This window comes from Papilio machaon, chromosome 16 (assembly GCF_912999745.1).
Source record: "Papilio machaon chromosome 16, ilPapMach1.1, whole genome shotgun sequence".
Taxonomy (NCBI): domain Eukaryota; kingdom Metazoa; phylum Arthropoda; class Insecta; order Lepidoptera; family Papilionidae; genus Papilio; species Papilio machaon.
The window spans coordinates 3,183,547-3,198,944 of NC_060001.1; the positions used below are offsets into that span (position 1 = coordinate 3,183,547).

The 15,398-nt window shown below is 31.5% G+C and overlaps 2 protein-coding genes across 2 annotated transcripts in view; one reads left to right on the forward strand and one right to left on the reverse strand.

Moving 5' to 3' along the window:
- Positions 1-15,398, reverse strand: part of LOC106716738 (semaphorin-1A) — a 253,117-nt gene that overhangs the window by 204,444 nt on the left and 33,275 nt on the right. The window lies entirely within an intron of this gene.
- Positions 2,112-3,466, forward strand: LOC106716739. Its single transcript, XM_014510321.2, has 3 exons — positions 2,112-2,209; positions 2,640-2,722; positions 3,071-3,466. The coding sequence occupies exons 1-3, from the start codon at positions 2,192-2,194 to the stop codon at positions 3,300-3,302; spliced, it is 333 nt and encodes a 110-aa protein (XP_014365807.2). The 5' UTR covers positions 2,112-2,191; the 3' UTR covers positions 3,303-3,466.

A 15,398-nucleotide genomic window follows, 5' to 3' on the forward strand; every position in this document is an offset into this window, starting at 1 on the left:
GGTAATGTATGTGCGTGTGCGCAAGTAAAATTAACATTGAGATGTATGAATGAATCACTGTACGATTATAAACTGACGGACGCATGAACACAAGTAAATAGTACCCGTGGATTTGAAATTTAAATTTATCGAGCGATCACACGATGAATGTAGAATCATTTAGTGACCAGTAACGTAATACTTGTTTTAGTATTTTTTTACTTTACATTGATGTAACGAAACATGTATTGCCATTTAAATTGATAACACAATTTCCTTATGTCAGTAGTCCTTGACCTGGATGTTATATTTAGATTTTAGACTAAAACAACGCTTATGTCATATGAATTAGTATATTATATGCTTTAGAAGTAATATCGTTGGAATTGAAACCTAATAAGATTAAAATGTTAGATATTATATATTACTAGCTGTCGCCCGCGACTCCGTCCGCGCGCAGTTAAAAAAAAATGAAAAATAGATGTTGGCCGATTCTCAGACCTATTGAATATGCTCACAAAATTTCATGAGAATCGGTCAAGCCGTTTCGGAGGAGTACGGTGATGAAAACTGTGACACGAGAATTTTATATATTAGATATAGTTTTATAAATTTACTTTCCCATTTATAATATTAAGTAAATAAGTAACGATTATAATATGTCTTGTATATTGTAGAATAGTAAAACATAACAAACATATAACACGGCAACAAACGGATCCGCATCCGCTACAAACGGAACAACTAACCTCGATATACATTTCCGATTGAAAGGTAAACATTCTAGATTTTAATTAAAACATTTATTTTAGATCTTTTATTGCTTGTACAAATTAAGACAAATCACTCTTTTGACCCAATTCTGGAAGACATAACAAAGTTTATTGAATAAGACTTTAAGTAGAGGAAGTTTACAGCTTTTTACTATTAATAGTATAGTGTCTAACTATAAAACATAATATGCAAGATTTTAACTCAATAATTCAAGGTCAATACACACGTAGATCGTTTCCAGCCAGTCACTGATCTACCGCAAATATATCTAATATATAAAATTCTCGTGTCACAGTTTTCGTCACCGTACTCCTCCGAAACGGCTTGACCGATTCTCATGAAATTTTGTGAGCATATTCAGTAGGTCTGAGAATCGGCCAACATCTATTTTTCATTTTCTTTTTTTTTTTTTTTACTGCGCGCGGACGGAGTCGCGGGCGACAGCTAGTCTAATATAAAATTCTAATAGTTACGCAAAAGAAGTTAACATGCTCATGAGAAAAATAAATTATCCAGGTCTTATATAAAACAAGAGTCCCATAATATCCGTTCCTTGTAAACAGTCACAACAATACGTAATCAAGCCTCATATGTACAGAAGCATGTCGACTAGTTTTTCAACAAATTTTCTAGAAAGCATTCGCTAGTTTACATAACGTTATTACATACTGGAAATAGATTTCCAACGGGATATAAATAAAAAAAACTAGTAGAAAACGTATCAAAATAGGTTTCTTAGAAAAATTTCCTGATTCAAAGATAACTTCTACGGTAATTTTTTTCAGTCTAGCAAATATGAACGTGATGAGTCTAACCGTAATGAAAATGCAGCCCGAAATGGGAATACGGAAATTGACTTCTATTTAAAAATGCGATTATCATAAACTAAGTTAACAGGTAAATTTAACGTTGACCTTTATAAAAACCGTTGTAAGTAGCAAATATTATAATTTTAACTTAACCTTAACATATGAATAGTCAATCTATATATATAAAAGAAAGTCGTGTTAGTTAAACTATTTATAACTCAAGAACGGCTGAATTGATTTGACTGAAAATTGGTGGGCAGGTAGCTTAGAACCAGGAAACGGACATAGGATCATTTTTACCCCGTTTTCTATTTTTTTTTTATTCCGCGCGGACGGAGTCGCGGGTAAAATCTAGTCTTAAAAGGTAGCTGTAAAATACAACATTAAAATAAAATTGAACATCATTCATCCTATCCTTATAGTACCAATTAGATTGATTAATTAAGTACCGAATAATCTAATTATAAGGTAAATAGTTTAGTAATGCAGAAGTGCAAGTGCGGTAGGCAATCGTCCTCGTTTGCGACGTCAGGCGGCGTGACGGTGGCGGCAGGCAGGCTTACACAACCCGGGGTGATATTAAAGAGCTGCGCAGGCGCACGCACCACAGACGCACGCCACACGTTACAATGATCCATCACGTTGCTGTAAGTTGCACATTTATTTTATTTTTACTTATATATACCATATCCATAAATAAAAAAAATCGGGACGGAATCAAAACTGGAAAAACTGATTTTTGGAAATGCCTTTTTCACGATGTCAATTTGTGTAGTGCAGGAAGTTCGAAAAAAGTGTTTTAAATAATAGCAAGAAAGTTAAAATAAAAATGTCTTTTTATTTGTGAAACTTTTACTAGTTGATCGATTTATTTTTTGATTCTAATAATTGTATTTAAATCACGTTACCCATCATTTTTTAAACTATTAAAGAATTCTTTTTCCCTTGATGGCCCATTCTTAGATTGCTGCTCTGTAACTTATCATGAAAGTGTAGTTAATATGTTTTTAAATGTTAATATTAAGAACTAATTAATTATGGAATAGCTTAGTTTCTTAATAATTTCTTTCGTTTCAGTTCATTTGCACTCTGATCTTCGCCAGCCATTGCTTGGCAAACCCAGTGGCGAGTCCCGATCCGTTTGGCACCCACCGTACTAAGTAAGTGTTGACAAACATTGGTCAAATATTTGTCAAAATCAAGTTATACTAGAGGAGTAAATTAATCTGTGTTGTGCAACCACATGCAATTTTTCGGTCTATTTATGGTTGATTAGTATTCAGTACACGAAGTAAAATTTACTATAACTACTTATTGTCGGTATTAATATTCACAATAACCAAATAGAGTATATAATGTACCTATGTGTATAAATACGTATCAAAATCAAACTTAATTTTTCTCCTTTTTTAGTTTTACCAGAGTAACATAATACAAAATCGTCAGTCTTCATTTGACATCGATTTTGGAAAAAAAAATATTTTTTATAATACCATTCTTTATTTCAGTATACGTATCCATGTACCATACGAAGTCCACACGCTGCACCATCATCACATTGAGAAAGTGCCAATAATCAAAGAAGTGCCAGTTATCAAAGAAGTGCCAGTATTGAAAGAAGTACCGATAATCAAGACCGTACCAATTTATAACACGGTACACGTACCAGTTGTAAACACGGTCGCAGTTGAGAAGCCGGTATTCGTACCAGTTCACTACAAAGAACATTTATGGCATTAGAACTTATCTTCCTAGATCGCATCGAGTCAAAGAACTGATTTGTATGAAATTGTGAATAAAAAACAAGATATAACTAAATCACGGCTAAACTCACGCGCAGCTAAAAATTTAGGCTCTTCTATGTTTGATCAAAAATACATCTGTTATTTGTTGAAATTAAAATCTAGGAAATAGAAGTTCAAATCTAGGAGTAATCGGTCATTCCGCGGAGAGGCCGAATATCGTAATTTGACTATAACATAAGTATGGTATCAGACAACGCGTGATTTTAGTCGAAATTTATATAAAATTTCTCAATTTAAGAAACAAGATGTGTATAGACAAAGCGATCTCTCGATATAAAATCTTTATAAGATGGAGATCAATTTTGTAACAAATTTATAATGTTTCTAATTCCATTTCATACATTTTAAGAAAGTTTAGCGATCTGTATTATATTAATTAAGTCCTTAGATAATTCTGTAAGATCCAAATGTACTCGTAAGTGAACACAGCGCATTGTAAAATAAATCTTATATAGTCCACATAGGTCTTAATTTGGTCAAACTTAATCAAACTAGTCCATATAAATTTATACGTATTACTGTGGGTTTTTGAGACCAAAATCTCTGTATAAAACATATCGTCATCCCTGTCATTATCTCTGACAAAACAGATATAATAATATGTTTTAAACGTAGATTTCGGTCTCAGAAACCTACGGTATTGTACATGATTGTTAAATTTCTGTAGAATATGTACCTGAATAATTAAGACATTCGAATTTTGGAACATTTGTTTCTTAAAATTGTTATAAAATATATATAAGTAGTTATTATTTTTTGTTATAAGGAATTTAATATGATTTTTTTTTTATTTTGTGATTAAACCTTCTAATAAAATGGGTTTCATTGATAAATATTTTATTTCATTGCAATTGAAAAACATTTATTACGGAGATAACCTCCTTCTTTTTGAAGTCGGCTAAAAACTTTCATTTTCCTTAGAATATTGCAAAAAAGTTAACATTAACAACGCAATATGGAACTTAAGAATAAAATTATTGTAAAAATATATTTATCATATATCATATATTTTAATATATTTATAGTAAATATAATATTACAAATACAATTTAATAATTCATAAACTTTATATATATATCTTTAAAGTAGTCAAAATGTTAGTGTCATTAAATTGGTGGCGAGTAAACATTCGTAATAAAGTTAAACCTTTTAGACAGAAGGTAAATGTTAAAGCTCTTCAACGTAGAACGATAAAAATAATAATAAAATAAAATGTGTCTATTTCAAGCTTATCAACCGTGTGCAAGTAGGCATGGCAATGTTTTATTAATTGTACAATTGATTTTTTTTTAATATTAATATACATTCAAATAAGGTAAATAATTTCATAATGAAAGTATTGCTTAACGACTATATATGGAGTTTTGATTACCATTGCATTTTCTAATTGCATATTGACAGAAACATTTTTTTTTATTAACATAATAAAAAGCGAAACAAAAGTAACAACTCATGGAGATAATCAGTGCCTTAAATTTTATCAAACTTTAATGTAACTTACAAAGTTTCATTTAGAATTTCATAGTAATTTTAATCAATGAAAATTATTAACAAGAAGTATATATCGATGTCCTTCAATACTCGAAGTCTAACTCATTAAACTTTTATTATTAAACATTGAGCGAATATTAAGTACTTTTTAAGTAAGTATTAAAAAACTTATTTAATCTTTATAAAATACAAATATAATCAATATTCTACTTGTATAAATTAAATTTTAATATTCATTCATTTATTAGTCAACACATTAAATTTGTAATTTTAGCCAGCCGATATATAAAAAACAAAAATATTGTCATGTATCTAATGTTCTGAGAAAATTATAAAACAACAAGCTGACGCACGCGACTCCGTCCGCGCGCAGTTAAGAAAAAAATGAAAAATAGATGTTGGCCGATTCTCAGACCTACTGAATATGCTCACAAAATTTCATGAGAATCGGTCAAGCCGTTTCGAAGGAGTACGGTGACGAAAACTGTGACACGAGAATTTTATATATTAGATATACTATTAAAATTTTACGTAACGTAAATGTGTATGAATTATGCCTGATGCGTCGGTAACTCATGTGTTAAACACTTGACTTGCAAAGCGTTTTTCGATTTTGATTTACATACATCTACATTTGTCCGACGTTCTTACAAACATGATGCAACCTACACGTATCTGAAAAGAAATTGAATGATTTGCATTGAACCTAATAAATAAATGAGAAAATGTATTAAATATATTACCTATATTGCATTGTTTGTTATATACTCTTTTATACATTTTCCCACTGATATAACATTTTAAACAAAGTATACATACCTATTGTTTAGCTGTGTCCTCAGGGATGTGCCCGTCACGCGTCAAACGCCAAAAGTCCGATTATTTATTCAATAACAAACACATTTACTTCACATATCACGTTCTGATAGACGTGACACGACAACACGCGTTGTTTCTACGTTATACGGTTCATATAGTATTTGAAGGCGACATAATGAATTTAATAGTATAACGTAATAGTCGTTTATCATAGATGTGACGTTTAATTAAACTAAAACGCTGTACACTACAGTATAATTAAGAAAATTGCTCCCTGAAATGATGCATGAATCACAAATTAAGGCAATATGGTCTCGGGCATGAACTTATAATACACAGATTGACAATCACTTGATAAACAAATAATTGTTTTATTAAGTAGATTGAGTGGGAGAGTCTACTCTACTAAGTCTGGTATAGTTTAGTTTAAGTAATTCGATGCGCATTTAAAACAGAACATCGCCAAACAAAACAGCTTTCAAGTTTAACATGAGCACAATAGACCGACATGGCGATAGCCACCGGCCGCTGCAAATTGCGATAACGCGCGCAAACAAAGCACCCAGACATTACGTGCGGACAAGTTACGCGCCAATCGCCTCTACCTTGCCGTTTTATTTTAAAATTATCTATTTATTCTAACTAACTTTTACCTGCATGTTTATCAGAGTTAAAGATAGGAATTTAAAAAAATAAACCTTGTGTTTTTTCAAAAATTACCCTTTTATAAGGAGAAAAGATTTATATTTATATTACTAATAAACTCCAAAAAATAATGGACTTATGTCAAAAACGCTTTAAACATTAATATAATGAAAATAATGATAAGTACTCTACAAATAACTATTTGTAATATGTTTAAAAATAAATATGCTCCCGCACGAAGCCGGGACGGGGTGCTAGTATGTAATACAATGTGCACAGGTTTGTATTTTAATGAGTTCAATGTACCTACAAATGTTAAGAAATACAACTTCATATATGTATGTGCATAGATGTAAGTACGAATTGCATCTATGTTTAGTGATTGTATTTATTTAATGTACTTACTACTTCGCAGAGTACATTTACATCGTTTTATATTGATTACACATTATCGTTATTTAATTTTCTTTGTCCGTTTCAGAAAGGTTGTTAATGTCAATGTACAGTTTGTGCACAAACATTTTACATTTACAATTTCTGTGTAAATTTACTTTTAAACTTTTAAATGAAGAATTTTCATTTGATTACTTATATGAGAAATAAATACTAAGGAACTGTCTCAGTGGCCATTAAAAATCTCATCAAATGACATGTATAATCTTCTTTTCATCTGAATCTAAAGCAAATAGTTCATAAAATGCTAATAGAATGTAATAATTAAATATGAGATATTCGTGAACGTGTGTTAGTGTCTGCCAATCAAATTTATCGTTCTTGTTGATTATGCTTAATGAGCTTACATGAATAGATCGCGCTAAACAAGCATCATTACTCAGCGTTGAACACCAAGTTATAGCTTCATGCCAATATATCTACTAATCCAGTTAATTAACAACCAGAGTTCAGTGTCAATTAATGAGAACAAAACCATAAACATACGCTGTTATTAAAGGATTATCTGTTTTTCAATTGTATTCAAGAATTACACAGAATCATATAGTTCTGTAATTTCCAAGACTGAGCCCCATCGTACACAAGGCAACGAAAATCTTCGAAAATGCTATTGTATGATTGCGTTACGGGTATCGCGTTGCGCGCGCTCCGTACACACAACGTTGAATCGTCGACGCGAGTCGTCTATTCGGTCAGTACAGGCATAACAACATGTAAACTGTGTTGATTTGCTCCCCTATCTAGAAAATCACGTCGACAACTTCATGACGATCTTGATAATCAGGTTGCGAGCGACTGGCTTTGGCGATGAAAGAACAAAATGTTAGCGAAGCATCCCTGTGTACGAAGCTTTATTTTGTATTGCGTAAGTCGCTGAGCAACTAAAATCAACGGGTAAAAGATATACGGTGCTTTGTGTATGAAAGGCCTTATTGCTACACTCACATACGTTTCAGCTGTCAAATGTAATAACAATACCTGAGTGCCAATTAATAAATGTATAAGGAAAGTTTACCTTCATCGTTATTAGTCTCGTATATATTTCCCCTGGGCGTGGATGTAGCGAGGGGCAGCAAGAAAAAACTTTAATTATTAATGAAGTGGAAACATGCGATATACGGCGAAGCGACTCGTGATTTCCGGTAAAATTAGTGAAAAACTTTAAAAACATTCTATAGTGCAAACTACTAAAAGTTACACGCAACCGCTTCCTGCTATGAATGAAAAAAAAAACTTTATTTGCCATCGGGAAATCTAATTAAACATAAATTGGATAGAAGAAATATTTTTATAAGACTACTACGTTTTTTTTAATTCCACGCGAATGTAGTCGCGGGCAAAAGCTAGTTGTCAAAATATATTAAAAATTATTAAACTTCTCTACTTATTCGATATCTGTCTTACAAATAAATTTCATAACAGTCTGACCTCTATCTTCCAATCTTCAATTATATAGGTTCCTCGTTTTTTTCACATTTTCTGAACTCAATCTAAGATGCTACATTCGACCAAAGATATGTTTATTTCATGCATAGATTCTCAATCCCATCGCTTGCTATAAAATCTAAAATGAATCTGTTGAAAAGTCACGCTTTACCCAAATTTATGTTGCGAATATAATATTTAAATGGTACTTATAGTAAAAATGTTATCTAATTTAAAATTCTATCTTATTTTTTAACATATAATAAACTTAAGGCACATCTAATGCAAAGCTAATATGCAAACTTCAAATGAAAGCACTATGTTGAAAAGAAATACGTAAAAAGATTAATACTAAAAAAATATAGTTATAGATTTAAAAATCTTAAGAAACTAATGTTCGTTGAAACTTTTCAACAAAAAAAAAATAGTGAGAGAGAAAATAGAATGAAACACAGGCACAGGAATACATAAGTGTTAACATCCTAGACTGACTCGTTGACCTTTTGCTCGAAGACCTTGCAGAACCTAATATTACAAATGGCGGCTTTGTTAGTCGAACTATATTCATAAATTATTCTCAAATGTTAACTTCATTTTTGTACTTTATCAAGCCGATAATGTCACGGTCATGCTGAATAGGTTCTTTCTTTGAAATACTTTGTACATAATAAGAAAATTTGCTTTATATTCGTAAAAGATATAAAAGAAAATGGAAACGTAACTTATACAAATAAAGGCTTTTTTCTCAGAACTCTCCATTGATTGTGAAAAGGAAAAGAAATCTAGGTTATGAGGATTTCAACGTTATTTGAATGGAATGTTTATCAAGATTACGTTTCTTATTATGTTCTTACAATTTAAAAAGTCACGTTAAAGTGACTAAAGAGAAAAATAAAAAGATAATATCCAAACTTTTATAATTATACTAGCAGTCTCCCGCGATACCGTCCGCGCGGAATTAATTAAAAAAAAACTTAATTAGTAGCCTAAGTGTTCTACTAAACTGTTCTACATGTATGCCAAATTTCATCGAGATCCGTTAAGCCATTCGGGAGATACCCTGTAACAAACATCCATCCATCCAAACATTCGCATTTATATTTCTACATTATTTAATTCTATTTAATACTAATAGTTGTCCAACCTCTTTTTAACTCCACCAATGAAACATTAAACAATTTTATTTATATTGTCAAACAATATCTAAAAGTTTTAACCGAGATTGTGGTTTAACAGTTACTTGGCATTGATTCCGGCAGCTTCAATAATAAATATCTATCGTTGAACTTTGTATCCAACTTAAAATTAATATTATCTCAAATAACATTATTCAAAGCTTTCATCTTTACGTAATCGAACGACGTCCATTTATAAGAAACTAGCTGTCGCCCGCGACTCCGTCCGCGCGGACTTAAAAAAAGAAACGTAATAAGTAGCCTATGTGTTATTCCAGACTATCTTCGACATCTGTGCCAAATTTCATCACAATCCATCCATTCATCCATCTAAACTTTCGCATTTGTAATATTAATAAAATTGATTAGTGCCTATGAGATTCCGCGATAATTTTTTGTAGGAGTATTCTTTGTACGAGAATTAAAAAAACTGTGTCTAGTTTTAAACATCATCCTTTACAACTATTCCCGTTAAGCCAATACACAAAATATCAACAATTAAAATTGAAAATGTTTTAGTTAAACCAGTCAATTTCTTAATTAGCAGTTAACTTTTCATACTTTTTTCTCTAAATTAAAGTTTTGAACATCTCAACAACATAATACTATTAAGAGCATAACGAAATTAAAAGTCCACATCAACACAAGGTAACGAGTTGTCATAACGGCGCGCTATATTAAAAGCTTGTTTAATGGCGTCGAGGGAATAAACTTCACCTGCCACCAACTTTAATACGTCAACAACAAAGTAATTTAATGTAGCAAGCATAATAGAAAGAGCTACGGATATTATTCAAAAACATTTCCTATGGGACGAGATGTTTATGCTCATTATTGCCCACTCCACCCATTTGTTTAACTCATCAAGGAAAAGATCAATTAGGGAGATTAGTTATCTCCTTTAAAGATTACGTCATTGTAAGCAAACGAGCGGGGGTGAAAGGTAGGGGAAAGAGGGAGGAAGAGTGACGAAAACGCACAACATCTCTTTCATTCCGGGCAGTACCGGGCATTGGGGTGACAAGTTTTATAGACATTTAACTTACATTCCGTAGATCTGTTCTTTTCTGTCGTATTTTAAGTTAGAACCAATGCGACTTTTTATCACTGAATATACTTTATTTGGAATTAATTATATGTATTTATGAGAAAGTGCTATTTATTTTATTGCACAAAATATATTAACTGAAACAAATCCGGCAAAAATTGTTAAGGTAAATAACAACTTTTTAACGTTAAAATTAAAAAAAAACATATATATTACGATATACCAATGCTCACAATCTAACCAGACTAAGAAATAATCTATTAAAATTACCATTACATTAAAACGTCTGATAGTTCACGTTTTTGCAGTTATAAAAAGCCAAATAGCAAAAAAGTTCTTCCTGAAACTACCAAGCACAAAACAACGTTTTAAATTTCGACCTACAATTACACAAAAGACATTCGACGTGTTCGCATCGAGTATTGTCAACTTGTGTACGGGACAAGTTTTGTGGTCAGCCTTTGTCTATGTTATTCGTTAAATCTATTTTATTGCATCATCCGGTCTTTGATCACGCCAATAGAAGTTCTTTATAGAAACACTATCGACAAGTTCTATTTCTATTCGATAAAAGGAAAAAGAATTTCCTACTAAATACAATGAACAAGATTTTTAAAACAACAAAATATTTGCCAACAATACAAGAAAAGGCATTGAAGGAAAAAAGAAAATAAATTAAATCAGACATCTATTACTACGCACCCAAATTTTCCTGTATTTACATTTTCTTTAAAATTGAAACAACGATATTTTAGTTTATTCTCATGTAATTTTTATACATCCTAAATTAATGTATTAAGGTACAAATAATAACAATAATAATAATTGTAATAAGAGTACAAAAAAATACTTTAAATATACTGAAATCGACAAATCATTAAAATAATTTGTAAAGCGGTTTAGCGTTACCAATTTTAAAATTTTATAATAAAACTCTCTTATATTTTATTTCTCTCTACCTTTCATTTTATAAAATAATAAACGAAAAAATGAACGTAAAAAATCAGAACTCAAAGACAAATCTATAAAAAAATTACATCAATGATCAGTTCCATCTAAATCTAAATAATTAACCAAAAATATATCAACGTTAACATGTTATTTATTTTAAGATTTAAAAAGCTATCTATCCAACGAAACGTGATTTACGTGTCAATAAAATAAACAATGTGTTGAGATGAAATCCGTAGAGGATTTCATAAAAACAAACACTGGTAATAATAAATCGATGTTATCAAACATGGAAGCGCGAAGGATGGTAGACGTGAGATGCAATAAAAGTGGCTCTCCTAAGGGATGGGCCAATTTAGCTTATTTAACTGCTGTCTTGCGGAAAGATAGCGGTCCCTGGAAGTTATTAGTTCCTAACGGAGGCACTGCCGATTTTTCTCCTTTAAATTATTTTTGCGATTGTATCTGGTAAAGGAATAGCGTTGCCCCTGTAATAGCTCGCACCGGCACCGCCGGCCTTGGCCTAAGGTCGGAGCGGTCATAAACTGAATAATTTATCACTTCTTTCCATTGTTTTATTCAGCTATATCATTCTAGAACAAATTGATAAGATTAAAATGCATGAAAGCAAATACCTTTCTTTTCTGAAAAAAATATATTTAAAACCTCTTTTTGTTGAATAAACAAATTTTGACACATTTTTTACAGTACGATCATCAAAAACGCCAAGTAAAATGTTAAGCGTGACTCATATGAAAATTTCCGGGCTTAAGTTTAGTCAAAAACTGTACACACGGTATTTGCAATTCTAGAAAAATAAAATTTTTGAATTCAAAACAAAAGAGTGCGACTATAACGTAGGGTAAACAAACAATGATAGGTGTGCTGTATATGCAAACAATGTATACCTTTGCAATACATTAGGCGAGGGGCGCCATACCGTGACTTAGGGTAGGGACAATCTAATTGCTAGTAACAGGGTTTTTGTCATATACAATGTGATAATTCTGTTACTATGAATTACGTAACAATATCTCATATGGAATAAATACATTGTATTAAATGAAATATAAGACATTGGTACGTTTCATTTACAATTTTTTCGAATGTTTAGATGGATGGAGGGATCGATGGATGTTTGTTTGAACGTATCTGCGGAACGGCTGAACGGATCTTGATGAAATTGGCACATATGTAGAACATAGTCTGGAAGAACACATAGGCTTGTTACGTTTTTTTTAATTACACGCAGACGAAGTCGCGGGCGACAAGTAGTTATTTAAAAAAATGTATGAATAAATAGTATAAACCGATTGCTTAAAGTATTCTACAAAAGGCTATTTAACATCATGGTACGTTATAATTACAGAAATACATTTATTGACTGACTATTTCGATAATATCTGTAAAAATTTATGTTACGAATACCCCTACACTCCTTAGTCTAAAAGAAACATCAATAAAACTGTATTATAGACCATTTTTTAAGTACATAATAACGGCGATTTAATGACCAAAAAATAAGTACTACAGTAAAATAAGTCCGGATCAACAATAGCACCCTAAACATCTAACGCCCACCTCAATTTCGTTCTATTTTATTTCAGTGGTTTAGGACTCTTGAGGCGGTACTTGAAATTGTATGGTAACCCTCGCCGCATAGAGTCAATACTAGTACACGTGGGCATGTTGACTTCAGTCATTGACCTCCATCTATTAACCAGTATATTGTAAACCATAGTAGAATTAAGTTACAATATTAGAATTAAGTATTCCAATAGATTTAAATTATAAGTAAAATTAAATAATTATTAAAATCGGATTGAGAAAAAAAAATATCTTTGCAAACGTCCATGGACGTTAATGATCACCTCGTTGTTCGCTGTAGTTTGTCCCCATTCTCTTATATAAAAAATCTTATAAATGATATTTTATTGACACAAAACGTTTTTAACAACATAAAAACCAAGCTTAGTCAAAATAATTTGAAGAGTCTTTCTTAAAAATCTTAACATAAATTCATGATTTAAACGTAGAAAAAGATGTTTGAAAATGCGTTCAGTTTTATGAAACTTGTCTGCGAGAGTTATAAATTTTATAAAAATATTAAGTTTGCGCGAAACGTTGTTAATTACTGTGCCCTCGACAGTTTCATCCGTTACCTTCTGTCGAATTACGTCGGACTCGATGTAATTAATTTTGTATAAAAAATGTAGAATAGTTATCGCAGAGACGGTCCCCGTTTCGTTTACTAACGTTTTAATTAGACAGCTAAATTGGAACAAAATCTCTTTTTACTTAAATAGAATAACTTCTCAACGTTTTAACTTAGGCGAATAATCTACGAAATTTAGAGTTATTAAAAAGATTATCTATTTCCCTATGTTAACATATTTTCAAATGTTTTAAAAAATGGAATTTTTAAATAATAAGATAACATATTGAGGTCCTCTAAATACGAAAGTTTCTTAGGTAATATCGTTCATGATAAGTTACGTCGAGAACAAACTATCATTACCGGGCTATAGAACGCAGACGTTAACAATGTAGAATTGATCGTATTACATCAAAGGAAATGGACCACCTTTTCACAGTTACATGATTAATAGGATAAAGTCTAGACCCTTTTTTGAGTTACGTTAAATAAAGGGTTTATGGCCGATTGTGAACAATCTTGACTTCGAAGCTCAGCTTTGTAACAATGATGATCTCAAATATCCGTATTGTTGTGATAAATTACGTGTAATTGAATTATATTGGGATCTCGGAATTAACTTTAATTGACGTCTTTGTTTCACAATTTGCGGTGACCAAAAAAATTATCTAAAATACATACTCAAAGGCATCCTTATAGCTAAAAACGGCGTCACTTGCACTGCTTTAATATTATTTTATAAGATTAGGAAAAATAAGTAGAATAAAAATTCCATGTTTAGTTTAAAAAAATGTATTTGAATTCAGAAACCATTGAAGGGTAGGGGTTAAAATTCGCAGTGTTGTTCCGCTCCCTAATGAAGCGTTTCCGCTGCGACAACGCGGCGTTCATGTCGCGATCGCACTTTTATTGTTGTTTCTTCATTGTTTTTATTACACACAGTATTACGCTCTCGTGAATAAGTTTCGAAGTGAACAACTTAATGACATTTAAATTTTGCGCATAGAATTTAATCTATGTTTATTCTCTTCCTGTTAGTTTCATTGTTTATATTTTGGAGGAGTTCCGCTTATCCTTTGAATTGTAATTATAGTATCTTTAAAATAATATCTTTTATTTTATTTTTCGCCTTTGCAATATTAACGGCGAGTCAGTGCAATAGCCGAGACCTTTTTTTGTTCCTCTTTCACTTCTCGCCCTTTTCTTTTAAGGAAAGGATGAGCAGAAGTGGATTTGGCAGAGGAGGTCGCAAAGGCAGGGTAAATATTGTCTTTCTGTGCATTCCCATCTCCATCGATTAAGGCAAAGCATCTGCAATTAAGTATTTTTATGGGTAGCTTATGGTTGCTTGCTCGTTTGTCATCTAATAGCATAAAAAATCACACGAGACTGCTTTTTTAGCCTACCTTATTAATTCCAAAGTATTAAAACTTATTAATGTCAGCTTAATGAAAAATATTGCAAGTGATGGCCAATCACTTCGGTTGATTGAAACGAACGTTACAAGAAAAGGGATTGTTTATTAAATAAAATTCAAACTTATTTCCCATCACTTCGATGTACAAATATATCTAACATTTTTCTTTGAAGTTGGAAATGTAAAGCTACTATTTGAAATGTCGAAAGCGAAAATTCAATTCGGCTTGCGAATTTTTGACGCCGGTTTTCGATATTCAAGAACATTACTCGAAGTTTCTCGGCAACTTTGCATGACTGACTTCCACGTACTAAAGTGTTGGTACGCTAATAATATTAATTAGCGTGGTGTTGTCGAACACAACATTCAGCAATAACATGCAAGTAAAGATTTGTGTCGATGTAATCTCGCTCCACATTATTTCGCATTAAGGTAACGTTGACAACCGCCTA